Source organism: Physeter macrocephalus, chromosome 4 (genome assembly GCF_002837175.3).
Source record: "Physeter macrocephalus isolate SW-GA chromosome 4, ASM283717v5, whole genome shotgun sequence".
Lineage (NCBI taxonomy): Eukaryota > Metazoa > Chordata > Mammalia > Artiodactyla > Physeteridae > Physeter > Physeter macrocephalus.
Genome location: NC_041217.1, coordinates 124004754 through 124031883, shown reverse-complemented (window position 1 = coordinate 124031883; position 27130 = coordinate 124004754). Strand labels below are relative to the sequence as shown.

The 27130-nt window shown below is 36.8% G+C and overlaps 1 protein-coding gene and 1 long non-coding RNA gene across 12 annotated transcripts in view; one reads left to right on the top strand and one right to left on the bottom strand.

Moving 5' to 3' along the window:
- The window catches only part of LRRC7 (leucine rich repeat containing 7), a 499495-nt gene that overhangs the window by 448716 nt on the left and 23649 nt on the right, over positions 1 to 27130 (top strand). For 10 of the 11 annotated variants that reach the window (XM_028489260.2, XM_028489268.2, XM_028489261.2 and 7 more), the window contains 2 exons: positions 1434 to 1526; positions 19931 to 20005. In XM_028489260.2, the coding sequence (XP_028345061.2) occupies positions 1434 to 1526; positions 19931 to 20005 (168 nt within the window). The remainder of the gene's footprint in view (positions 1 to 1433; positions 1527 to 19930; positions 20006 to 27130) is intronic. The other variant, XM_028489263.2, reaches the window with a different exon arrangement.
- The window catches only part of LOC129392086 (uncharacterized), a 55616-nt gene that overhangs the window by 19090 nt on the left and 9396 nt on the right, over positions 1 to 27130 (bottom strand). The gene's annotated exons all lie outside the window — the stretch shown is intronic.

Here is a 27130-nt window from a genome sequence, read left to right as displayed (position 1 = left end):
CTCAATATCAAAAAAAACAAACAACCCAATCCAAAAATGGGCAGAAGACCTAAATAGACATTTCTCCAAAGAAGATATACAGATCACCAACAAACACATGAACGGATGCTCAACATCACTAATCATTAGAGAAATGCAAATCAAAACTACAATGAGGTATCACCTCACACCAGTCAGATTGGCCATCATCAAAAAATCTACAAACAGGAAATGCTGGAGAGGGTGTGGAGAAAAGGGAACCCTCTTGCACTATTGGTGGGAATGTAAATCAATACAGACACTATGGATAACAGTATGGAGGTTCCTTACAAAACTAAAAATAGAGCTACCATATGACCCAGCAATCCCACTACTGGGCATATACCCAGAGAAAACCATATGTACCACAATGTTCATTGCAGCACTATTTACAATGGCCAGGACATGGAAGAAACCTAAGTGTCCATCAACAGATGAATGGATAAAGAAGATGTGACACATATATTCTACAGAATATTACTCAGCCATAAAAAGAAACGAAATTGAGTTATTTGTAGTGAGGTGGATGGACCTAGAGTCTGTCATACAGAGTGAAGTAAGTTAGAAAGAGAAAAACAAATACCGTATGCTAACACATACATATGGAATCTAAAAAAAAAAAAAAAAATTGTTCTGACGAACCTAGGGCCAGGACAGGAATAAAGATGCAGACATAGACAATGAACTTGAGGACACAGGGAGAAAGGGTAAGCTGGAGCGAAGTGAGAGAGTAGCATTGACATATATACACTACCATATGTAAAATAGATAGCTAGTGGGAAGCAGCCACATAGCACAGGGAGATCAGCTTGGTGCTTTGTGACCCCCTAGAGGGGTGGGATAGGGAGGATGGGAGGGAGACGTAAGAGGGAGGAGATATGGGGATATATGTATACGTATAGCTGATTCACTTTGTTATACAGCAGAAACTAACACAACATTGTAAAGCAATTATACTCCAATAAAGATGTGTAAATAATTAATCAAGTAATTAATCAAATAGCCATCTTTTCCCTCACTCTACATTTGCAAATTTTCTTTCACTTATTCATACAGTCCTTTCTAATTAGTCAGACTATATGTATGTTTAAAGTAGTTAATTAAAATAATGTAATTTTTTAAGGGGTTTTCTAAGTTTTAAAAACTGCTAACCAAAATGTAGTCCTGCACAGGTAACGAATAAATATTTACTCATGTCTGCTTGTTCAGGTAATTTTAAGTTAGTTCCAATTATAACTGATGCTTATAGAAACACTATTTTGTCAGAGTTTATACTGTCTTTTATATACCAAGTTAACATAGGCTAACCCTGAGAACTTAAGTGAAATGTGAATATTTTCTATTGGGATACAGTTATTTGAAGATATTTAGCTTTTATATGTATTTGATTACCTTTTTATATCTTCTTTGCATAGTTTTGTGTGAGAATAGAAAAGAATCCTGGCCTTGGATTTAGTATCAGTGGTGGAATTAGTGGACAAGGAAATCCATTTAAACCTTCTGACAAGGTAAGAATTGAATTTCTTATTGGCAATTTTAATTAGAAAAACACTATATTCTACTGCAGCAAAAAAACTTTTTTCAATTTTTTGGTTTTACTGTGCTTTAATAAGCTAGCTAACTATGAAGCCAATTAGAAACTTTTTCAGCAAAGGGAAAAAAGAATTCACTGCAGTGCTTGACAAATCCTATGAATGAGAAAAAATAAATTTAAGCATTCTCTTTGAAAAGGAAGTTGCTTGTTTTTTGCTTTTTGTTTTGTTCACAGTTGTATATATTTGTAAAGGAAACTATATAGGCAATTTCTAACAAGTTTTTTCCAAAAGTTTATTTGTGGATCACTTATTCGGGAAAAAGTTTTCTCATAGTAACAGAATGAAGAAATAATGATTCAACGCCAGGGCCAGCTGATTGCCATCTCTTTAATCCATCATGTTTGTAAAGTATTTCACTAATAGAATTGTAGAACTGAAAGACCATGGGAAACAAATATTCTGTGAGAAAATCAGTGTTAGCCATGGCAGAGGAATCAGGTCCTCCTCTTATGCTCACCCCTGTCTGTCAAATCATGGGTAAAGGTTCACCACCACTGCCAACTCTAACCTCAAACGTTGCTGAATATCCACCATGCTGCACATGTTCACATCTGGCCTGTCTGATCCCATTGTGGACCACATGACTTTTTTAAGCAAAAAAATTTACCCTGAGCCATATAACCTGCCTTCTGCCATCAGGGTTTAATATTCTCAGCTTTTAAACAATTAGTGATTATAATTTGATGATCATTGAAACTGTCTGCTTTTGACCTCATCAAATTTAATTGCATTAAGTGACATCATAAAACTTTGGGATGATGAAGAAAGACAGAAATTAGATATGAATAAAACCTCCTCAGGCTCTCGACTTAACCTTTGAGTCACAAGGTGGTGCGGATCCTTTCAACTTACCACTATTGTAAAAATAACCCACACATCAGTTTCTGATTAAAGACCTATTTCTGAAAAAATTTGGATGCCCCTACTTTGGAGATTTCCATAGCCTTTAATCCCTTATTTTCCTCTACTTCTTCCCAGACTTTTTGTTTCCTACCATTAGTTATGCCCTCTTCCTTTCCTTTCTGAAGAAGAAGAAAGAAAGAGGTTGGACTATTTGGATGGAAAGGAATAGAAAGAAATCCCCAGTGGCCATAGATAAGAGTTTCTTTGGTTAACTGATTGGAGCAGGTATTCATATATAAGGAATGTATATGAAGCAGCCCTGTATAATTAGGGAAATTCCAGTTAGAAATCTCTGTGTATAAGTAACTACTACATTTCCTTTTTGAAATGATGTTAAGGATAATCATTGATTTAGTAGAATTTAAATATTCATGGTTTAGTAGGACCAAGTGTTTACTGAATTTTAATAAATTATTAATGTATATTAAGACAAAAAGCATGAAAAGTCAAAATTATCAGAAACATATGATGGTATTTTTAAAAGCCTCAAATCATTGTCTTATTCATCTTGACCCCTCTTTTTGTCTCTGGTTTTACATCTCTTCCATAAGTTCTTTCAATGAAAAGGTAACAACCTTATCATTCATAAGATAGTTGAAATTCAAAAGACATGTTTTCCTCTCCTATCTCACCAGCAGATATTTCTTTTCACTATATTTTTGGAAGGCACAGGGTAATAGATATTTTTCAATTAAAGATGCACAAGTTGCTAAATAGTCAAGATGTCTGAATGCTGTTACTTTTCTGCTTTTATTTTCAACTGAAGGGGATAGCAGGTGTGAGGCTTTCAAATCATTGCCTGTGATTGTTCCACTGTGATGAAATATGAACATTTTATAACTATTCATTTAATTTTTCATTGTAACATTTTGATGACTCTAGTGAGACTGAACTATTTCTATGATCTTATAATTTCTCTTTTGGTTAAATGCAACAGATATAGAGCTTGAATTATATAATCTATCCATTGAAAGATTCCCCTCAAAAGCACTTTTCTTTGCCTGATTACTTTCTAAAACACTTAAAATCTGAAAAGTGAATCTCTATTACAGCAAAATTGATCAGAGTAATTAAAAGTTCCAAATCTACAGAAGACTTAGACTGCTCTTAATTTATTGACCACACCAAACATATGGTAGATACTTAGTTAAAAGTGTTGAGGCGATCTAAAGACATTGGCTCTGACAATTCCTATAAGAATTTAATCCACTCACAAGGAAAGGGATTAATCTCGAGGAAATTCAGTTGCATTTTTTTATCCCCAGTGCCCCATTCTTGTAGAGGTTTCATAAAATTTAGAGTAGAATCCAGTGCCTATATCAACGTAAAAATATCAAACAGTAAGAAAATGAAAATGAACTTAAGTACATTTTTTTTTTTTTTGCGGTGCGCGGGCCTCTCACTGCTGTGGCCTCTCCCGCTGCGGAGCACAGGCTCCGGACGCGCAGGCTCAGCGGCCATGGCTCACGGGCCCAGCCGCTCCGCAACATGTGGGATCTTCCCGGACCGGGGCACGAACCCGTGTCCCCTGCATCGGCAGGCGGACTCTCAACTACTGCGCCACCAGGGAAGCCCGAAATGAACTTTAAAAATACTCTTCTCTCCCATGTTGATGGACAATTTTATCATAAATTGGCTAATTTACAGCTGTGAGGAGGGGTGAGGAGAACCAAAATAAACAGATGTTTTAATTCAACCTGGGTCAGAGGTTGATGCTTTCTTTATTAGGAGTTCTAGTCATGCAAAAGCTTAAACTTTAACATGATACATACCCCCTTCCAATAAACAAGTCATGGGTTAGAAGCAGTCTTTCGAGCATACTATATTATTTTACTTACTGTTCGTTAATGTTTAAGTGTTTTGTAATGACACTCAAAATTCTAAGTATCCAAGATATCTGAATGTCTTAGAGTCATTGAAGACTTTCTGTACTAAAGTAGCCAATAGATTTGTTCCATTATCTTCATTATGATTGCTAGGAACCACTGTTTCAGCCAAATGCCAAGGACTAAAGTGAAATAACATCCAAACTGATTACCTGGTTTACAGCCAGATAGGAAAAGCATGAAGCAGTCATCCCTAAGGGCTGAGAGTATGAAACTGGGACAAAAGTGAGTTGTGTTGTTCAGTCTGGCAGAAGTTCCAATTTAGGTTCTGTGGTAGTATAAGACTATTGCAGAAAAACTCTTGGTACAGCCCAAAAGTTAACTGAGGCTTTAGGGAGAATTGAGGATTAAGACATGAAGACTGTTTTGTACCAGACTTTGAGAGCTTAGAACAGCATCTGGTCTTGCAAATTTAACTCTTCTCAAAGACGCCAAGGTAGTCTGATTATGGTCTCCTTAGGTTAAACGGATGGAGCACAATTAGTCCTGCAGCTCATATCATTGTCAGAACAGTATTTAGTAGTTGAACAACCCAACTCACTCATCATGGAGTTCATTATTTTGCGTTCACTGCCAGGTGAAAACTGCTTTTACATACTTGGAAAGAGAAAATTGTAGAAAACCAGATGAAAAAGCCTTCATATAATGCTTGCCTTTGCCCTTCCTGTGAAGTGGATGGAGCCATTATCTGGTTTATTATTATAGAGAAACATTGCTGTCAAGATGGCACGATGCTCCAGAGAGATAAAAGATTTTGATCCAACAAATCTGATGATAATAATAAAAGTATAGACTTTTACTGAGTATCTGTAATGTGCTAGTCACTGTATTAGGCTCTTTATATACATGAACTTATCTGATCTTCTTAGCAACTTGTGTTAGTTGAGTATTATTATTTCCCACTTTGTTGAGGCCCAGAGGGGTTAATTAACTTGCCCAAGGTCATTTAGCTGACCTGTGGCAGATAAGATTTGAACCCAAATTGATCTGACTCCAAATCCTTTTCTCTTAACAAGCACTATGATACATACCTCTATCTGCAAATACCATTTAGCCGAAGAGCCACGTGACAAATTTATACCCTGTAGAGTTGAGACTAACATAATAATCTAATATTGAAAGTGTTACAGAACACTGTAATTAGTTATAGTCTAGATATTTGCTTCAAGTCCTTGGAAGTCAGCATGTATTCTCTACTGAACTTAGATAATTAGAAGCATACTGTATACATTAGATTGCTAAGCGTTTATATAACTTTTGGACTAAGGTATTATTACAGTGGAGATCCTGCCAGTGGAACAAACCACAATAATCTTTCCCTATATTTAAATGTTCATAAAATAATAATTCATGATTACAAAATTTAAGTAATATACCAATACAGTTTCCACGAGGTGTTGTTAGGAAGAAGAGACTGGATTAATGGATGACTGATATCATGTTGTTGTGTGACTTCATAAGGCAGCCCGAGACTGAAAATAAATGAATTTTTAATGATGTATTCACACAGTTCATCATTCAGGGACTGATATCCCTCCTTGCCTCATTTTAGAAGGAAGGACTAAGCTTCTGGAGTTTAAAGATATTAACAAGAACTCATAGCCTCTTTCTCTATATACAGTAAAGGTACAGCACTGAACAATGCTGTGAACAATCACCTAGTCACAGGATCAAAATGGAAGCTGTATTATGAATATCCTCAAATCACTTGATATCAGGAAATATACATACTAGGACATTGGGACCAAAGAATCACTTATTCTCCACAGTTTTATCATAAACACTCATGCTGAGCAGATGCCAGAGAGCCTACCCATATTTCCACTGATTTGGGCAATCGGCATGTAGACACATAAATGATAGAAGAAAAAATTCTTTTTTTTTTTAATGCTTTAATTTGCCCATGGTACAGGTAAAATCCCAAGCCAAGGAAGAATATTATAGGCATGGCAAATGTAAAATACTATAATCACCAATAAACTCTAAATAAATGTTCTGGAATTTCAGAATAAATTACTATATCTAATTCTACATAAATTCTAAACAATTGATTCCAGATGCCAAACAGCCTCCCTCCTATTTACATCCCACCTTCCACCTCTAGAAGAAAATTTGTGTGGAGACGAGTATTGCATCAAATAAAAGTTTTTATATGATTAATATTACGAAGAGAAGTAAGGTTAGATGTGCAGATCCAAAGCATTTATTTGACATCTTTACTTGGGGATACCAATACTCAGAGGCATGCTTGGCAGTAGCAAATTCGAAAATGCACAAGAATAATTTTCCGGGGCTTCCTTGGTGGCGCAGTGGTTGAGAATCCGCCTGCCAATGCAGGGGATACTAGTTCAAGCCCTGGTCCAGGAAAATCCCACATGCCGCGGAGCAACTAAGCCCGTGCGCCACAACTACTGAGCCCACGTGCCACAGCTACTGAAGCCCGCGCCTAGAGTCCATGCTTCACAACAAAAGAAGCCACCGCAATGAGAAGCCCGCGCACTGCAATGAAGAGTAGCTCCCGGTCACCGCAACTAGAGAAAGCCAGTGTGCAGCAACGAAGACTCAACACAGCCATAAATAAATAAATAAATACATACATACATTTATTTAAATAAAATAATAATAATAATTTTCCGGGTTTGTTCAGCCTCATGACACTGGGTGATTCATAAATAAACAGTTGCAAAAGATATGCTCTTGACTTATGAAAAAGGTGCATACTCTATGTCTACACCTTGTCATGTATTCTCCATGGATATAAAAATCAGGAATAGCAAACACATTTGTCTAGAACACACAGCATATGATTTATATTTACTACATAAACATTAAACTACATATAATATTTCCTTCATTTTGTACAACTCCTAGACAAAGGTGTTTTATTTTATATATTTCTAAATTAATTTTATAATATAATTTATATACCTGTCCCATCTTTAATTCTACTTCAAGCGATTATGTAATGCAAAGTAATTTGGAGAATCTATTAGTTATGTGAAAGTAACATTCAGGAGCAAGGAATAGATATAATATAAATATATATAATTTATATATAAAACTGAATTTTTAAAAATAAAAAATTATTTTACAACACAATTACTTCATCTGCATCTTAGTCACACTGCAGTTTGAGGTTCAGAATGCCACTTGGTTGTTCGAGGACTTTAAAAGCAAGAATTTTTAAATAAAAAAATGCATTTTTGCCTGTTCTGTTCTGTCTTATATGTTGAAAAAAAACCTGAGTCTATTCAGAAATATTGATAGAAATGCAGTCTTTGCAATCTCCTATTAATAGGATTCCTATAGGTATGACCACCTATATGAGGCCTTTTAAGAAGGCGTGGCAGTGTGCTTTAGCCAATTGGATAATTTCAATATCAAGACATTATATTATAAAGAAGACATATAAGATTTCAGCTTATGAAAAGATATAATAAAATATAACTCAACACAGACTTGGTTCTTTAAGAAAATATCATTCCATCATACATATGAAAAAATAAGGTGATTTAAAAGTACCATTTTAGGGCTTCCCTGGTGGCGCAGTGGTTGAGAATCCTCCTGCCGATGCAGGGAACACGGGTTCGTGCCGCGGTCCGGGAGGATCCCACATGCCGCCGAGCGGCTGGGCCCGTGAGCCATGGCCGCTGAGCCTGCGCGTCCGGAGCCTGTGCTCCGCAACGAGAGAGGCCACAACAGTGAAAGGCCCGAATACCGCAAAAAAAAAAAAAAAAAAGTACCATTTTAAATAAGAACATTGATTGGGATCTTTTAATTCAACAATATATTTAGAAAGTCACTAGAATTGAGATTGCTATCACTTTGTGATATTCTTTAACAATCAGTAAAATAATTTTCAATAAAATTAAAGTCCAAGTACATAGCCAACTATATTAGTTGCTAGAGTTAAATATTATCTATGTTCTGTCTGCTGCATCATTTCAGCCATTTAGCATGGAACAAAATAAGCTAAATAAGAAGACAGAAAATGGTGTGGGAAAGGATTTGAGACTTTTTAAGTTTGTTGCTATTTGATGGAAAAATGTCAGAGACTTCTCAATCAAAATATGAAAGCACTTAAAATTAGTTCATAAATAATATTTTATGTAATAACTAACAAGAATTGACAGGTCCAACAATGAGAGAATGTTAATTACTGAGGGTCCAAAAGATCTTTGGGAAACCTGTGAAATCTTTCATATTCCATTTATAAAGTTACTACCACAAGTTTTAAGTGGTATTGCAGGGACCTCCGTAGTATTTCTAGTTTCTGCTTGAAAATGTTATAACCAGCTAGAATTTTTGAAAATATTGCAAATCCAGATTAATAGAAATAAAACAAAACAAAAAGAAATTAAAAAGTAATAACTTCCATATCTCTGCCTGTACAGTATTGTTTAGCTTTTTTAAATTTACCTATATAACATTTGAGATGTATCTCAATAATATGTATTTAATAACAATATTATCCATTTTTCCTCCAATCTACCCCCAAAGTTGCTCCGTGCTTGGGGAGCAGAGGTGCATTTTATCTCCTGGTACTGGGTTCCAAAGAATCGCTAGTAAGCAAAATATAGGATCTACGTATCCCTTCCAGGCAAGAAGATACTGCAGAGCTTTAATTTTTGTAGTTTATATTTGTCTAAAGCCAGCTCCCCAAGATGCAGAACCGGAGATGAGGACTTTTGTGCAAGTAGTTAATTGAAGAATTTCTGTCTGGTGAAATCTATATGAGAATAAGGGATGAAGGATAGGGCAGGTGAAGAAAGTGGAAATCCACAAAGATGTGGATTTAGTGGAAACCGGATGGTACAGGGTACAGGGTGTTCTGGAGCATCAATGGTACCACAGAGTTGTCTCACCTTGAGGAGGGTAACAGCTTTTTGTACCCTGGTATCAGTCATTAACTACATGGGAAGGAACATAACCTTCCCAGCATTTCCCAGTAAGGAGGCTCCAGGCTGAGGGTAATTCAAAAGAAGGGTTAGATGTGAGCTGTCAGCAGCACCTGCAGGATGAGAGCACCAATCTGATAACGGGAATCTGGGCAGGTCCCCAAAAGTGTCCATTATGCAACTATGAAAACAATGGATGTTCTTCATCTTTCAAACTAAAAGTACTTTAGTACCAGCAATTCTGATATGCTCATCTATGAGAAGTACTGCCTGAGTGCTTTCAACCATGGCACCTGGGCTTCCCTGGTGGCGCAGTGGTTGAGAGTCCACCTGCCGATTCAGGGGACACGGGTTCGTGCCCCGGTCCGGGAGGATCCCGCATGCCGTGGAGCGGCTGGGCCCGTGAGCCATGGCCGCTGAGCCTGCGCGTCCGGAGCCCGTGCTCCGCAACGGGAGAGGCCACAACAGTGAGAGGCCCGCGTACCGAAAAAAAAAAAAAAAAAAAAAAACCATGGCATCTAACTGAGAGGGATTGCCAAAGCAACTGATACTTCAGTGTGGATCCTGAAATTTGCTGTGTCATAGTTTTTTCAATGAGACCCATTAAATCTGCTTTTAAATACTTGTAATTTTTCTGATTAATTTTCTTCTTAAAAAAAAAGACTGCTATATTCTACAAATATAGTCTTAGTCTCTCTAAGAGGTAGTAATCACTAATTGAGCCAAATCTATGTTCTTTGGCAACTAAAGAAAGTGGTTTAGAAAATGATATTGATCAGGAGGAGCAGGGAAGTTTGGAGTGAACACACTTAGATGGGAAAAAATTTTAGGTAACAATAGGCAAGATCAGAGAAATCAAAGACAACTGAGAAAGAAACCCAAGTAACTGCAAAACACTTTTATTGTGTCATTTTTCTCTTTTGGGTGTGTGAAGGAAATCATGAGAACTCAAAGAGTTGATTCTTAAGTTCTGTAAGTTCCAACTTAAATCCTTAAATCCTCCCTAAGATCCTTTGAATGAGTTGAAGGAAAACCATAAACAGATGAGAATAGATTTCCAGACACCAAGTTAACCTGAAGGTGCTAGAACTATGCTGGAAAGTTGGACTACTAGATCAGAATTTAGACTGTGTTATTTTAAAATGTATATATATGTATATATATATGTGTATATATATTTTTTAAATATATATTGTTAATAAATTCAGAGTTACATTATGCAGTAAACAAGCAGTAACAGTTTATGATTACTGTATAAGGTACAAAATTACAAATATGCATTTGTTTAATTGCAATCATCCTTACAATATAATTAACATAGCTATACATGATCTTAGTAAGCAATTCTATTTTTTAAGTATAATGGAGTAGAAATTATTTCCCATTTTTGAAACCTACTGGATTAAACCCCATTACCATACACAAACCACATTCCCATAACAAGGCACTATCATTTAAGAGGACTTCCCTGGTGGTGCAGTGGTTAAGAATCTGCCTGCCAATGCAGGGGACACAGGTTCAATACCTGGTCTGGGAAGATTCCACATGCCATGGAGCAACTAAGCCCGTGCAACACAACTACTGAGCCTGCGCTCTAGAGCCCGCAAGCCATAACTACTGAGCCCGCGTACCTAGAGCCCATGCTCCACAACAAGAGAAGCCACCGTAATTAGAAGCCTGCGCACCGCAACTAGAGAAAATCCTGCGCACAGCAACAAAGACCCAATGCAGCCAAAAAATAATTAATTAATTAAAGAAAATTCTTTTTTTAAGCTTAAGAATTTTACCAAGAAATAAACAGGAAGAAAATGTACGTTCAGTCAACAATACACAGACTCCCAGAGATTTTTAACTGTTATGGAATAATTGCAATACTGGAGCAATCAATAAAAGGAAAATTACAATTATAATTCCAACAGGAATACCTCAGAGATATTGGGGTTTGTTTCCAGACCACTGCAATAAGATGAATATTGCAATAAAGCAAGTCCCTCAAAATTTTTGGTTTCCCAGTGCATTTAAAAGTTATGTTTACACTATATTGTAGTCTATTAAGTGTGCAATAGCATTATGTCTTAAAAAATTTAGATACCTTAATTCAAAAATACTTTATTGCTAAAAATGCTAACCATCATCTAAGTCTTCAGCGAGTCGTAGTAATAACATCAAAGATCACTGATCACAGACCACCATAACAAATAGAATAATAATGAAAATTTCGAAATATTGCAAGAGTCACCAAAATGTGACACAGAAACATGAAGTGAGCAAACGTTTTTGGAAAAATGGGGCTGATAGACTTGCTTGACAGAAAGTTGCCACAAACCTTCAATTTTAAAACTGCATTGTCTGCAAAATGCAATAAAGTGAAGCACAGTGAAACAAGGTACACCTGTATAAAGTAATCAAAGCCAAACATGATTTCAACTCTTATATTCAAATTCCCCAAAAGAGAATAGTGCCTGGTGATCAACACCAAACTACAAAAAAAAAAAAAAAAATCGATTTTTTAGTAGTCAATTTGTCATTTCTAACAGGAATCTCAGATAAAAGGAAATAAACTGCTCACTTCTTGGTTGTTTTTATCAAGTCATAAGGGCAGTATCTTGAAAACTATATGTTTATATACATTTTTCATTTTGGCTACTAAACAAATCTTTACAATGACATAAAAGAATGGTGCAAGTGTATTTTTTCTGTTAGGATCACTCCATTACGTTGTTACTAAGATATTTGTAATCACATAGCCAATTTCTTTGGGTTTAAATAATCTCCTGTTGCTCCAATGCATTGTTTTTTTAATAGATCCTTATTGGAGTATAATTGCTTCACAATACTGTGTTAGTTTCTGTTGTACATCAAAGTGAATCAGCCATATGCATACATATGTCCCCATATCTCTTCCCTCTTGCGTCTCCCTCCCTCCCACCCTCCCTATCCCACCCCTCTAGGTCATCGAAAAGCACCGAGCTGATCTACCTGTGCTATGCAGCTGCTTCCCACTAGCTAACTATTTTACATTAGGTAGTGTATATAAGTCGACGCTACTCTCACTTCACCCCAGCTTCCCCCTCCCCCACTCGCCGTGTCCTCAAGTCCATTCTCTATGTCTACGTCTTTATTCCTGCCCTGCCACTAGGTTCATCAGTACCGTTTTTTTTTAAGATTCCATATATATGTGTTAGCATATGGTATTTATTTTTCTCTTTCTGACTTACTCTGTATGACAAACTCTAGGTCCATCCACCTCACTACAAATAACTCAATTTCGTTTCTTTTTATGGCTGAGTAATATTCCACTGTATATATGTGCCACATCTTCTTTATCCATTCATCTGTCGATGGACATTTAGATTGCTTCCATGTCCTGGCTGTCGTAAATAGTGCCGCAGTGAAAACTGTGGTACGTCTCTTTTTGAATTATGGCTTTCTCAGGGTATATGCCCAGTAGTGGGATTGCTGGGTCATATGGTAGTTCTATTTTTTTACAAATGCAACCAAGTGATTTTTATTTTAATATTTCTTTATTTAAAAATTAATGAAAGAGGGCTTCCCTGGTGGCGCAGTGGTTGCGCGTCCGCCTGCCGATGCAGGGGAACCGGGTTCGCGCCCCGGTCTGGGAGGATCCCACATGCCGCGGAGCGGCTGGGCCCGTGAGCCATGGCCGCTGGGCCTGCGCGTCCGGAGCCTGTGCTCCGCAACGGGAGAGGCCGCAGCAGAGGGAGGCCCGCATACCACAAAAAAAAAAAAAAAAATTAATGAAGAGAGTTTTGAATTCCTTTAAACATCTGTGCCTAAGATTTTTGTGAAATTTTTAGAGGACTTTGGTCAGTTGTATAATTTGTATCTCTGTCTTTTGAGGCTCAAATTTTTTAGGTTTCTAAAGCAATTCTTCTTTCTGTTCATTTTTTATGGATTTTACATTTCATTGTTTTGTCAGCTAAAGTTCAGTCATACACTGAATCATCATATGCAGCTGCCAATGCCCTCCTTTTTTTCTCTTTCTCTCCTTTCCTTCCCTCTCTCCTTTCCTCCCTCTCCCCTCTCCTTTAGTATCTAATGGTCATGGGATAAGTCTCTTTGCTTGCTGCATATAAATTCCTCAGTTGTTAAGGTAGCACATTGTTCAAAGCTCAAGATTTGTCTCTCAGCAATTAACCTTAAAATTTTTTGTTTTCACACTTTGACTCATAGAGAGTAAAGCTATTGAAACACCTTTATTCTTGATGTGTCTTCTAATAATCACAGGGATTAAGTAAACACAGTCTATGTGTATGTGTAATGCTGCTTCTATGAGCTGCATCATAGCTTAATATTAACCTTACTCAATTCATGAAAAGAAATTATTTGCCAATATTTGGCCAAAAAAAAATAGTTTCCCCTTGCAAGCTATTGAATCTATGGCTGTGTTTGCTGTTTTTATGGGTCAGTTTTTTCTCCAGAAACGCTCTTTGAACTTTTATAATTATACGAAAGCATATGATACCATATTCTATAATATATAACCAATGTGTTCTGAATTGTAATTGTAATTGTATGCAATTTTTATCTGAGATATGGCCTTCCTAGAAACCAACTTCTTAGCATCAGCTAGAGCCAAGTTTTTTCAGAATTTTAAAGAAAAGCATATTTCACAAATTGAAGTTGTAATTCCCTTAAGACAAGTTCTATTTTGGTGTCTACATTTACAATAGCTGAGACTGTCACAGTCATTCACCTTCATCATTAAAAAGCCATATAAAGTTCCTTTCTCCTCTAAAGTTAGAATGTGAAATGTTGCCCTTGTAGACTAACTTTCAAGGAACCTTGAGTTCTTCAAGGTTTATGTCCAGAGGTGCAGAGACTAGGTAACCAATAAGACAGGTCAGATTTTAACACTGTGAAAAACCTTCCATACTCATCCATTTTCAAAATTACTTGTGAAAAGTAGAACTTTTTAAAAATCCATTATGGGTACTTTTGGAAAAACTTCATTTATGACTTATATGAAGACTGGTTTAAAAACTGGAGAAGAAACATGAAATGGCAAAAGGCCAAGCCTATTTGTAGCATCCGGCCAGTGCTCTCCAGATTAGCTTTGGTTCAAACCTATGGGGTCCCTCTGTGATACATGAGTCCTTTGTGTCTGTGTCTGTGTCTGTCTCAAGCACACCCAGATATTGGTGTCTGATAGGAGAAAAGACTTGCATTCTTTGGAAAGGACTGCAATACTTATCTTGTTGCTCTGTTGTGAGATGCCCTCTAGAGGTGGTGCTAAGGGAAAACCACTGTGCTGTCAAGCCACTAAGGAACATGAGAGCTGGTGATGAGGTGCAAAACAGAGAAACACACTCAGAAATGCCATAAGCCAGTAACTAGACTCTAGCAGCCATTGTTACAGAGCTGACGTTGGCTTGGAGCTACCAAAGGAAGTAGCCTCTAAAAGTTATTAAGAACCATCAGAAAGCCTTCTTGTTGGGACCCATGTCCATTATTGAGAGTAAACAATAATTGGAGCAATTATCACTGACAGCCACCACTATGAAACCACAGATGATACAGGAGAGACTTTCCAGCCCTCCTCCTATCCCCTTCCCTAAATCAAAGATGCAAATCCTCTTATCTGTTGGGAATTCAAGGTAAAGATAACAAATGTCGGCCTTTCAATGTACTCTAAGACTAAGAGTAATGAAGAATTTTCTGACAGTAAATCTGGTACAGTTGGAAGGCTCAGAAATCTCTTATTGCAGGCTTTGCTGGAAAGAAAGACCCTGGATTGTAGCTCAACCTTCAGACTTTCAATAATTATAATAACATTTATAGACCCTATACTGAGTGCCATCTACTATTCTAAGTATTTTGTATGTGTTCACTCACTTAATCTAATAACTATGAGGTATAAACCACTATTATAATCATTTTACTGATGAGGAAAAATTAAGTACACAAAAGTTAATTAACTTGCCCAAGGTCACCAATTTATAAATGGTGAACACAGACAGGCTAACTCCAGAACTATGCTCTTATTCACTTCTTACACTATATGGCAGGCAGAAGAAAAATGGTCTCCCAAAGATTGCCACATCCTAATTCCTAGAACCTGTGAATATGTTACATTACAAGGCAAAATGGACTTTGCAGTTGAGATTAAATTATGGAATTTGAGATGAGGAAGTTATCCTGGATCCAGGTATGCCTAATCTAATCACATAGGTCCTTAAAAACAGAGAATCTTTCTCGACTGTGGTCAGAGGGAGATGTGAATGTAGGAGAATAGTCAGAGAGATGCACAGTTGCTGGCTTTGAAGATGGAAAAAAGGAACCACGAGCCTAGGAATGTGGACTTTTCCTAAAAGCTGGAAAAGGCAAGGAAACATTCTCCCCTAGAGATTCCAGGAAATAACGCAGCCCTGCCGACACCTTTGTTGTAGCCCAGTGAGACCTGAGTTGAATGTCTAACCTACAGAACTGTCAGATAATAAATCTGTGATGTTTTAAGCCACTAAGTTGGTGGTAACTTATTATAGCAACAGCAGAAAACCTAATATACACTACTCATTGAAAAACCGTTACTGAGGTATTTTCCTTATTTGGGAAAAATTGATTTGCTATATCACCTTAGGTATATAGATTGTTTCACTAGTTTGAATGTATTGCATGATAGTTTGTCTCACATTTAGAGCTCCGCAAATGTTACAGGAAATTTAGATCTTGCCCGAAGAGTTATCAAATTGGTCATATGCCATGATTTGGATCTTTGATATATACAAGATGGCTTACTGATGCTTGGAAGTTAGAAGATGGCTTTTTACCAATCAGTGGGAAGTTATTGTTCTAATTTTCAGAATACAAATAGTCGGATGACTCCTCACCAAAATCTGTCATCAGTGTCAAAGTGTTCTTTGAAGTCTCAAAAGAAAATGAATTTGTTGAAAGGGTGACACACTGCTACAATGAACTTTTTGAAAACAGTGTCAAAGTTTTCATATTTCTCATCAATATTCATCATAACAGAGACCACAAAAATGGGTTCAGAGTTATTTGGTCTCTTTCATATGACAGTGTTTATATGTCAATACCTAAATACAGTGAAAAATCAGGGCACTGGCCTCTTCAGGCAGTCTTTGGGGAAACAGTCCACCTCCAAAATAATGAATGCTACAGACCATTATCAAACATAACACTCACTGCTATCTGTTTTGACTAATGTGGCAATATGCTGCCTGATAGGATATATATATATAGAGAGAGAGAGAGAGAAAGAAACAGAGAGAAAGAGAAACTATGCCAATGGGCAGTAGCAATTTCTTAGTTGGTAAAATTTATTGATTGAAAAGAAATATTAACGCTTTAGAAAACAGCAATAAATGCTTAGGAAGACTCAGGCCACCATAAGAGAAAGCTTCAAAGCAAGTGTACAGAACAGTGGTTGAACCCCTCAGAGCTTTGTGATGATTGAAGTTAAACCTGCTAGAGACATGACTTTGGTATTCTTTCAGCAGTCAGGTTGTGGAGTGTTGCCAGTTCCTCTCTGCATTGCAATATGATGGCCACAATTCAGTTCCTATGGTCTGGATTCATACAAAAATTATTAAAACTGTTCCCGTACAATAAGCTGAAGAACGGCAATCAAAATTAACTAGGTAGCACAGACTTGGACTGCGGGGATAAAATAATAGTCAAAACAACTTCGCCTTCAGCATCCAGAGATGCAGTGTCATTCTGCCTGTTGTACAGAGACCGCAACAGCAAAAGAGGGGGACCACCAGGGGAACTGAGTACTCATACAGTCTCCTGGATTGATGGAGTGTGAGAGTTGTGTGCCCAGTATGAAAAGGACTGTGAGGATTATATGTGTTCTCACAACCAGCGCCATTCACTGGTCTGGTGGATTAGTCATTGTGCCTTATTTAACTGTCCCTTTCAAACAACCAGTTTTCTTTTTCCTTCTGAACTGACCATTTGTACAACTGAACTAACCAAAGTAACTAGCTGTTTGAACATCACACCAAATTGTGACACCATTAACCTAAAAGATTTTTTAAGTTTTTATTACTATTTTCTTAATGCTGTTAGCGCCTAATCATTGTAGAAAAATTAGAAAACACAGAAAAGCAAAAAGAAAGTAAAATATATACATATATATGATGTCTCATTACCCAGTACAACCACTGCTAATGTTTAGGAGTATATTCTTCCAGATATTTTCCCACACAAATATACATTTAAACATGTTTCAGCAAAAATAGTATTATGCCACACATAATGTTTTGTAACTTGCTTGTTTCTCTAAGCACTAGTGTCCTTCTATAGCTGTCATCTAGGACTTCATTTTTAATGACCACATATTGTTCTATTGTATAGATTTACCATAATTTATTTATTTAATCAATCCCCTGCTCTTAGACATTTACATGTGATTTGTAATTTTTATTATTACAAATAATACCGTGATGAACATATTAGTAAATACATGTTGCATACTTATCCAGTTATTTCCCTAACATAAGTTCTAGAAGTCGAATTACTGGTTAAAGTTATGCAGTTTTCTAATATTTTAACGCCTACTGTAGTTTCATCTTTGAATGGGAAAGATAGGTTAAAATCAGAAAGATAAAAATCATTCAAAATCCTTAAATTAATGTTTCATAAAGATCTAAAATGCTAAATTAAAACATAGAAATATTTTAATTAGGGTCTGTTTGTTAAACCATTTACAAAGACATACACACACAAAGTTATGGGTTTAAGTGAGAGTTATTAAGTTTACAGATCAGTAAATGAGATAATTTTCTAAATAACAGGCAAAGCCATTAAAATATTATCTTCTATTAATACTCAAGAATTAAAAACAATAAGAGCCATATTGATATATAATTCACATACCATAAAATTCACCCTTTTAAAGTGTACAGTTAGGTGGTTTTTAGTATACCGTCACCACTGTCTAATTCCAGAACCCTTTTATTACCTTAGAAAGAAATCTGTACACATTAACAGTCACTCCGCTTTCTTCCCAGCCCCTAGCAAACACTAATCTGCTTTCCATTTTTATGCATTTGCCTCTTCTTGACATTTCATATAAATGTAATCGTACAATATGTGGGTTTTTTTTTTGTTTGTTTTGTTTTTTTTGTTTTTTTTTTTTTTTTGTGGTACGCGGGCCTCCCACTTCTGCGGCCTCTCCCGCTGCGGAGCACAGGCTCCGGACGCGCAGGCCCAGCGGCCATGGCTCACGGGCCCAGCCGCTCCGCGGCACGTGGGATCCTCCCAGACCGGGGCGCGAACCCGGCCCCTCTGCATCGGCAGGCGGACGCGCAACCACCGCGCCACCAGGGAAGCCCTATGTGGTTTTTTGTGACTAGCTTCTTTCATTTAGCATAACGTTTTCAAGGTTCATCAATGTTGTCAGTACTTCATTCTTTTCTATTGCCAAATAATATTCCACTGAATAGATATACACATTTTGTTTATCCACTCATCAGTCCATTCTTAGTATATTAATCAAAATCTTGTCACCATCATGTTTAAAGAACTTCAGTAGCTCCCCAAACTGATAAAGATGTCCATTAAAGACCCATCTTGATCTGATCCCTACCTACTTTTGGGGATTGATATGATTTTCTCCCATGTTCCCAACCACATCCACTCGAACCCTTCCACAACCACTGCAGTCATAATAGAACTACTTGCAGCTTCCTGAATGTAACAGGCACTCTCACTTTTGTATGTGCTATCCCTTCCGTGTAGAATGTCTTTCCTTATCTGTGTGGATACCTTTTACTTGTCCTTTATGATTCCGTGCCAGATATCTCCTCTTCTTAGAAGCTCCAACACATTAAGGTTAAGCTGGATGCAACATTTTAAATAATCTATTATATTGATTACCTCTATCATAACACTTCTCACACTGTTTTATAGTCGGTTTTCTTGACTTTTCTTCTGCTATATAGTGAGCTCATTGAAGACAAAAATTATATTCTGTATATCTCTATAACACCAGCAATCAAGGCCTAGCATATGGCAGACATTCAATAAGTGTTTGCTTTGTGTACATGATCAGTAAAATTAATTTGACTTTTTTATAAACTAAATCAATTTAGGAATTTTGTAACTATATAGATGCAAACTTTATACGTTGGAATTTTCTTACGTTTAACTCGTTCATTTTACTTTAAAAGTCTCAGTAACATATAAAGTAATACTTATTAAAATAAACCAGTCTTATATGTAATTCTAGTAAGGTTTTTAAAGTGTACGTTGAATTTACAACCTATCAGATAGGAGACATTTTCAATGAGGAATAACTTAAGACAACTTCAGAAGTTATACAAAAGTTACACAAAAGATGGTTTAGAACCATATATCAAATTATTTAAGAAAGAAATTAAGACTATGCCATGAAATTAATTTATAAATCATAAGTGCACTTTAAAAACAATATGAGCATTTTTGTGCAAGTAAAAATGTTGCTTTTCTTAAACTTGATTTAGAGCGTGGTGCCTTGCTTAAAATACTATAATAATATTTTAACCTCACATGTAAACTGTTTTTAATCTGTTTTCACTGTTTTCTATGTGAATGAAAAAGTTTTTAAGTAGATCTAGTTCTTGAAAATAGAATCCTAACCTCTGTTACTTCTGACTTATAGGGTATCTTTGTTACTAGGGTTCAGCCTGATGGACCAGCATCCAACCTGCTGCAGCCTGGTGATAAGATACTTCAGGTAAGACATGAAAAGCAATGCTTTCTAAGGCCAACACTGAAACAAATATGTACCCAAGTTATTAAGCTAAATGACTTGAATTAAGTGATTGAACATAAGTTCTTCTTACATTTCTTATTTGCCTTTATTGTTTTGGGGTTGAGAGGCAGGTCAGAAACCATTTCAGACCTATAGACTCCTATATCCCCATTACCTGGCACATGGCAGGGGTTCTGAATATTTTTGTTTAAATGAATGGTGTTATTTTGGGAATGAAAGAAGAACTGATACATACAGGAATCTATGCATAAGTATCAAGTGTAAGTAAGAATAATGAAGTACCCAAATAGGATATCTATGTGACTTCAGATGGGGGAGAAGAGACTGTCCATGTTTAATTTCTCAAGAGTAAGCTTAGTACTGTTTGAATAATATGAAACACCTGGTTATATCTCTCTAGTCTCCCTGCTGAGATGTTTGAACAAAAGTTTAGCTGTATACAAGGTGACTTTTTAAAATGTATTGTGTGATGGAAAAAGACATTTCCCTAACTTAAAGCTCTGCATATCAAAAAAGGATCCCTCCTTGGGGCTTCCCTGGTGGCGCAGTGGTTGAGAGTCCGCCTGACGATGCAGGGGACACGGGTTCGTGCCCCGGTCCAGGAGGGTCCCACATGCCGCGGAGCGGCTGGGCCCGTGAGCCATGGCCGCTGGGCCTGCACGTCCGGAGCCTGTGCTCCGCAACGGGAGAGGCCACAACAGTGAGGGGCCCACGTACCGCAAAAAAAAAAAAAAAAAAAAAAAAGGATCCCTCCAGTGAACAATTAAATACATGCTTGCTATAAGCTCATTCATTTTGCTTTCTTTGTCCTTCTCTCTTAATTCACTTCCACTTAATCGTTTCCTACATCACAGGGCAAGGCTCTTAAGTATCATCAATTTATTTAAGATTCAATATTTTGACTTATGACCCCAGAAATTTTCCACCGTGTAACTGGATGGAACTATCTGACATTGCAGAGGTTCGATCATTTGGAGAAATTATAAAATGGTTCAACATAATAAATTGAAGATTTAGGGACACTGAGAACACAGGAGCCTTCTGGTCAGATTGGCTATGCAGATAGTTACCAGAATGCAAGGGCCCCACTCAACTCAGCTCTGAGGAGATCTTCTACCTTCTATTTATTGAACTCTCTCAAAGATCCCAGAAAAGTAGAAACCCTATATAGATAAATTGTCTTAGCATTTTATTCTCACACATATTTTAAACTAACTAGCAAGATCATGAAAACTCAAGTTTTCAAAAATGATAATTATCTGAAAAGACTGCGGCTTGCTCCAACCTTTGGCAATGTCACAGGAGAAATACCATCCAAAAGGTCCAAGTCAATTCCATGCAAGCAGAAGACCAAAACAGCAGCTGGTCTTTTGAGTTAAAACATTGAAACAAAAAAAAGGACACAAAAAATCTAAATATTTTCTTTACCACTTTATTTTTGAAGTTCTATATTTTTTAATTGCCTAGCTAGCCCTTTGATCTTAAGCATTTTATATCGTGTCTAGAGAACTCACATTCATTATATGTAAAATGAGTTTATACTACAGCTAAGGTCCCCCAGCTCAAAAATTCAACTGTTCAATAATTTTATCAGTTTCCACGGCTAAGAATAAACTGACAACGTTAACTCCCTAACACTTGGTACATGCTGCTGTTTAGGAAAGGAAATGGCTAGTTGTTTTCTCTACTGAATTGCAAAGAAATTAGTTTGAATCTCAGAGTCTGTAAAAAATGAAGCCAGTTCCTCTGAGATCTCTGATCTATTAGAATACCAAGCTGGGTAGAGAAGCCTTCCGTAGCTTGAAACAAGTTTGGGGACTTTGCATTCATCCATGACAGAGGGAGCAAAAGAAAGACTTTTCCTTCCAAATTCAGAAATATTTAAATGGGTATAAAAATGTTATATAGATAGAGAGCTACAGATACAGATATAGATATAGACATCCTGCAGAAGGAAATGAGAATTAAGGTAAGATATAGTTGCAGGGTAAGAATACACTTCTGGCTGTGAAATTCTAGAAGGGTTATATGTGGGGAAATGAGGGTTTAGTATTTCTAGTCCCTGAGATGTATACAGAAACAGCAAAGTACACAGAGAAATGAATTCCCAATGCAAGAAGTAGGAAGGAATTATAAGCCAAATCAGTTAAAAGTCACAAAAACTGCTGAAGAGCTGCACCTGGGTTTTCTCTTCTCTTGACAAATGACTATCAAGGATGTAACATTTTATTTTTGCTATAGAAGTTATTTGTATCTAGCACAATAAAATCAAAGTCCATTTTCAGTAAAAGAAAAATGCCCATAGACCTTAATCAAATAAATTGCTGTATTTACAGTTTCCTTCATACTAGTTAAAAAGCACAAGTGGCCAATTATATTTTCTGAAGGAAATAAAAACGGCTTATTCTAAACTGAAATCATTGCCAACATCAGATGCTGAGAGCGCAAATTATATATTTGTCTCTTTATAATACTGTGGCTCTTAGTTTAAAGAACACTGGAAAAAATGAGTTTATAACATCGAGTTATCTGTCACTTACAAGATCATTAGAATATACCCTCACTGGAGCAAATTTATTTACAAACCTTTATGAAAGCATACTACCTGGAAAATCAAGGTAAAAGGAAAAAACAAAAACAACAAATGAGCTCCCCTTTAAGCGATGGCAGTTATTGGGTTTGATCTAACCCAATAGCACGTAGCAAAAGAGATATAAAATAGCAAGAGCTATACCTTTCCCAAATTTCCCCCAAACCCAGAATTTGTTATATAAAAGTTATCTCTTTTTTTTTCTGTAAATCTTTTTACCCACTATTCTCTTCTTATTCTGCTATGGTATTATGAGCATGTTATTTGAGTTACATGAAGATGTGTGTATTAAGGGATGATGTTAATTAAAACATATTCCCATGATTATTCTGTCATGTTACTATTCATTTCCCTAGAATAGATACTGTAATTCATGTGCATATTCAAATGACTTGCTGTGCTTAGGAAGTCATTTTGGCTTAAGACAGTGTGGCATGAGGAAAGAGCACTGTGCTAGGGCAACTGACCCCTCACAGCCTTACCTTCTGTAAAGTCGAATTACAGAAGAGTGAGAGAGAACCAGGGAAAGCACATGGAGCATAAAAAATGTTACTCAATTGAGCCGTGTGAATTTGCCGATATCTGACCATTTTTGAAGCGGCAGTTTTGTTGATTTAACATCATAGTTTCTTTTTTCTAATGTTCTTTGCAGTTAAAAAGTTCAGTCTAATTCATTATACATTTTACAATTTAAAGTATATTTAAATATAGAATATCTATTAATTATACTCTGTTGAAAAGATGAATAGACTGGAAAAAAAGAATATATTGTACTTGATAGTTAACATGACTCACAGTTGTAGCCTACAGCTCACTTGTAAGTATATTGTATTCTAGTCTATCATGGTAGTCAATCCCTATCCTCTTCATTTACCTGCCCCCACCCCTTCCCAAGACAAGAGCCTAACTTTGACAGAAGAGAAATTATATTATTTATAATTAGTTTATGACATCCAGTTCTACTTTGCAATAATTTTAAGAGTTTGGAATTTGTAATCCAAAGTATATTCCTGTTCTATGGCTATATCTCAAAGATACCAAAATAGAATAATCAAAGAGATGATAATTCGAACAAACCTGATAAGTCACGCTTTTTTTAAAATAAATTTATTTATTTTATTTTTATTTTGGGCTGAGTTGGGTCTTTGTTCCTGGGCACGGACTTTTCTCTAGTTGCGGTGAATGGGGGCTACTCTTCGTTGTGTCATGCAGGCTTCTCAGGGCGGTGGCTTCTCTTGCTGCAGAGCACGGGCTCTAGGCGCGTGGGCTTCAGTAGTTGTGGCACACGGGCTCAGTAGTTGTGGCTCGCGGGCTCTAGAGTGCAGGCTCAGTAGTTGTGGTGCACCGGCTTAGCTGCTCCGCGGCATGTGGGATCTTCCCAGACCAGGACTTGAACCCGTATCCCCTGCATTGGCAGGTGGATTCTTAACCACTGCACCACCAGGGAAGCCCGCTTTTTATTTTTAGTCTTGAAACACCTTGGTCCTCCAATTCATAGAGACAAGTCAAGAAATCAATCTCAACAAATATGTCTGTCAAGTTTCAGTTAGTTGTTGGTAGGTTGTTTGGGTCAGAGTATGCTATCAAGACAGTTTACTCTTGATGGAGCAGGAATTACTCCAGGCTTAACAGAGAGGAGAAAAAGAGGATGAGTAGGAGGAAAAATAACCCATGGGCTAGACTGGCATCTGTCTTCAGGGGCAGAGGTGGGAGCCTTATGCCAGAACGGGTGAGTGTGGAGTACAGTGAGAGGGGAGAGGGATCCCAGGTGTGAAGAAAGAAAACCCTAAGATTTTAAAGTTTCTCACTGAGTTAGAGAATTCAACATAGACATGGCTTGGAGTGGGGATGGAGGTGAGGAGGAGATAGTGAGTTACAGCTGTCCAGGTTCAGAATGGGAAGAAAAAGTTTAACTTCTCAGAAGTCTAAACAAAATAAATGTCAATGGATGGCTGGGTCAGTTGTATACAGATACACGGTGCTCTATCTGTATACAATCATGGACTCAAACCTTCCTTATCTGAATGGAAGTTTTGTACCTCTTTTAAGGACAAGTACGTGGGGTTAGCTGCTAACGGTATTCTCTTACTTAGCTAAAGTTGATTTATTCAACAACCTTAAACAAACAAAGTGCTACTGAGAAGCCATAATAAGTGTCACAAATTCCATGCACTAAATCTCATGCCTTTTACTCATAAGAGAGACTTTATTTCATACATGTAGTCGTTTACCTAGTTTTTCAGACCACCGAGGCGAAAGCCTCTGTATCCAGGCACATTGCCAGAAGCAAGAAGTCATAGCTGACAGTTTCACTGTCCAGGAAGAGAGAGAAACATCTTTTAAAAGAAAGAAAAGAAATTCAAAAAGTACAACAGAGTCATTCAGTATAGAATAGTGTTTCCTAACGGAATCTTTTAAAATATCTTTTTTAAAAAGAGTTCCTTACTCAAATAAGTTCAGAGCCACCTCAGATTCAATCTTTGTTTCAGAATTTCACAACGTTGTAAGCATATTAAGAACCTGAAAAATCATACAAAATGATATATCCCAACATATTTAACCATGCAGCCCTCTTGACCAACAACATCAATTAGCCACTTCCACAGAACACACTTAGGGGAATACCTCTAGTAGAAGCAACTAACTGGGTCCGCAGCTTCATTCCAGAGAGTGTTCATGTTCATAATTATTATCATGAGTCACTAAGAATGGGTTAGAGTACATTTATTTCTCTGAATTCTTTAAAATTTCTCCCCAAAAAAGACTACAAAAAGTAAAGAGGAGAAATTTTTGTTATGGTTAAAATGAAGTGTGGGACCCTTAAAGAAATAAAGTATTTGGAAATTTCACTAAAGCATTTCCCAACAAGGCTAAATAAGTCAACACTTTTCTATTGTTGATCTTATTTGGTGGTTGAAAATCAAAAACATCGGAGAGCTTTGGGGAAAGGTGGGGGGTGGGTAGGAGGGTGGGGGGTGAAGGGGGGTGGGTGGGTTCAGCATCATGTAACTCTTAGTGTTCAGAGAAATTATTGCTTATATGATAAAATACACGAGCAAATATTTTTAAATAGCATTTGGTTAGAAGATAACCAAAAATAATTTTTAAAATGTGTATGATTTTATATGCCAGTTTCACTGCATACCTTTATCCATTTGGTTTGTTCATAGTGTATAAAGTTCAGCACAGATAACTAATTAGAGACGGAGTAAATACTTTTTGCAAATCAAAAAAATAATATTTAGGTACTAAGTGAAACATGAAAAACAATAAAGACAAATTAAGTTCATTAAGCTGACTCTAACTTCCATAATTTGGCTGAAATAAAAATAACATCAATTAAGCACCCATCTTGTGTCATTTAGAACACACAACAACCCTGCAAGGTATCTGTTGTTGACAGAGGTTAAATAGTTCATTTGAGCTTCTTCCATTATACAACACTGCTTCTCCTGGAAAAAACTTTACTGATAGCATCACATTTTCCATTTCCTGATTTGGCAAATATGCATTAAATGCCCACAATGTACAAAGCGTTATGCCAAGCCGCGTGAACACTGCAACAAGGAAATAGAACTAAGGTTCTACCTTTACACACCTAGCCCAGGAAGTAGACGTGCCCAAAATTACACAGAGCAGAAAATGGAGGAAGAGAGACAGGAAAAAGCTGACTTCAAACATGCAACAAAATCAACTCCCAGTCTGTTTTCTCTTAACAGCAAGCTCTCCACCAAAACAGAGACCAACCTGGCTACAAAGAGTTCCCTGAAAATAAGAGGCTGATTTTGCAGTTCCTTTTGTGGTAAAGTACAGAAATAAAGTGCAGCTTGTTGGGGAACTGCTTGCAAGCCAAGATAGGGAAGTCATTTTTTAGAGATGCTCATTCCACATGCTTGTTTTGAAGAAAACAGGCATTCTAAAGTCAAAGCAGATAAATAAGTAAATATCCTCAGGATTACTATTTCTTACCAGTTCCATGCCTGACTTTCTATACAAATAATGGACAAAGTCTTCAGTTGAGTCTTTTCTATTTTGCCATGTCTTTTTTTGAGCCTGAATTCATGAAACATTCAAGCTGCAGTACATATGTGCACTTAAGACAGAAGAGAAATTCTTATTTATGTTTTATTCCATGAATATCATTCTCTAGTAGGTCTGTGTCTTTATTCCCATCTTGCCCCTAGGTTCTTCATGACCACTTTTTTTTTCTTTTCCTTTTTTTTTAGATTCCATACATATGTGTTAGTATATGGTATTTGTTTTTCTCTTTCTGACTTACTTCACTCTGCATGACAGACTCTAGGTCCGTCCACCTCACTACAAATAACTCAGTTTCGTTTCTTTTTATAGCTGAGTAATATTCTATTGTATATATGTACCACATCTTCTTTATCCATTCATCTGCTGATGGTCACTTAGGTTGCTTCCATGTCCTGGTTATTGTAAATAGAGATGCAATGAACATTTTGGTACATGACTCTTTTTGAAGTATGGTT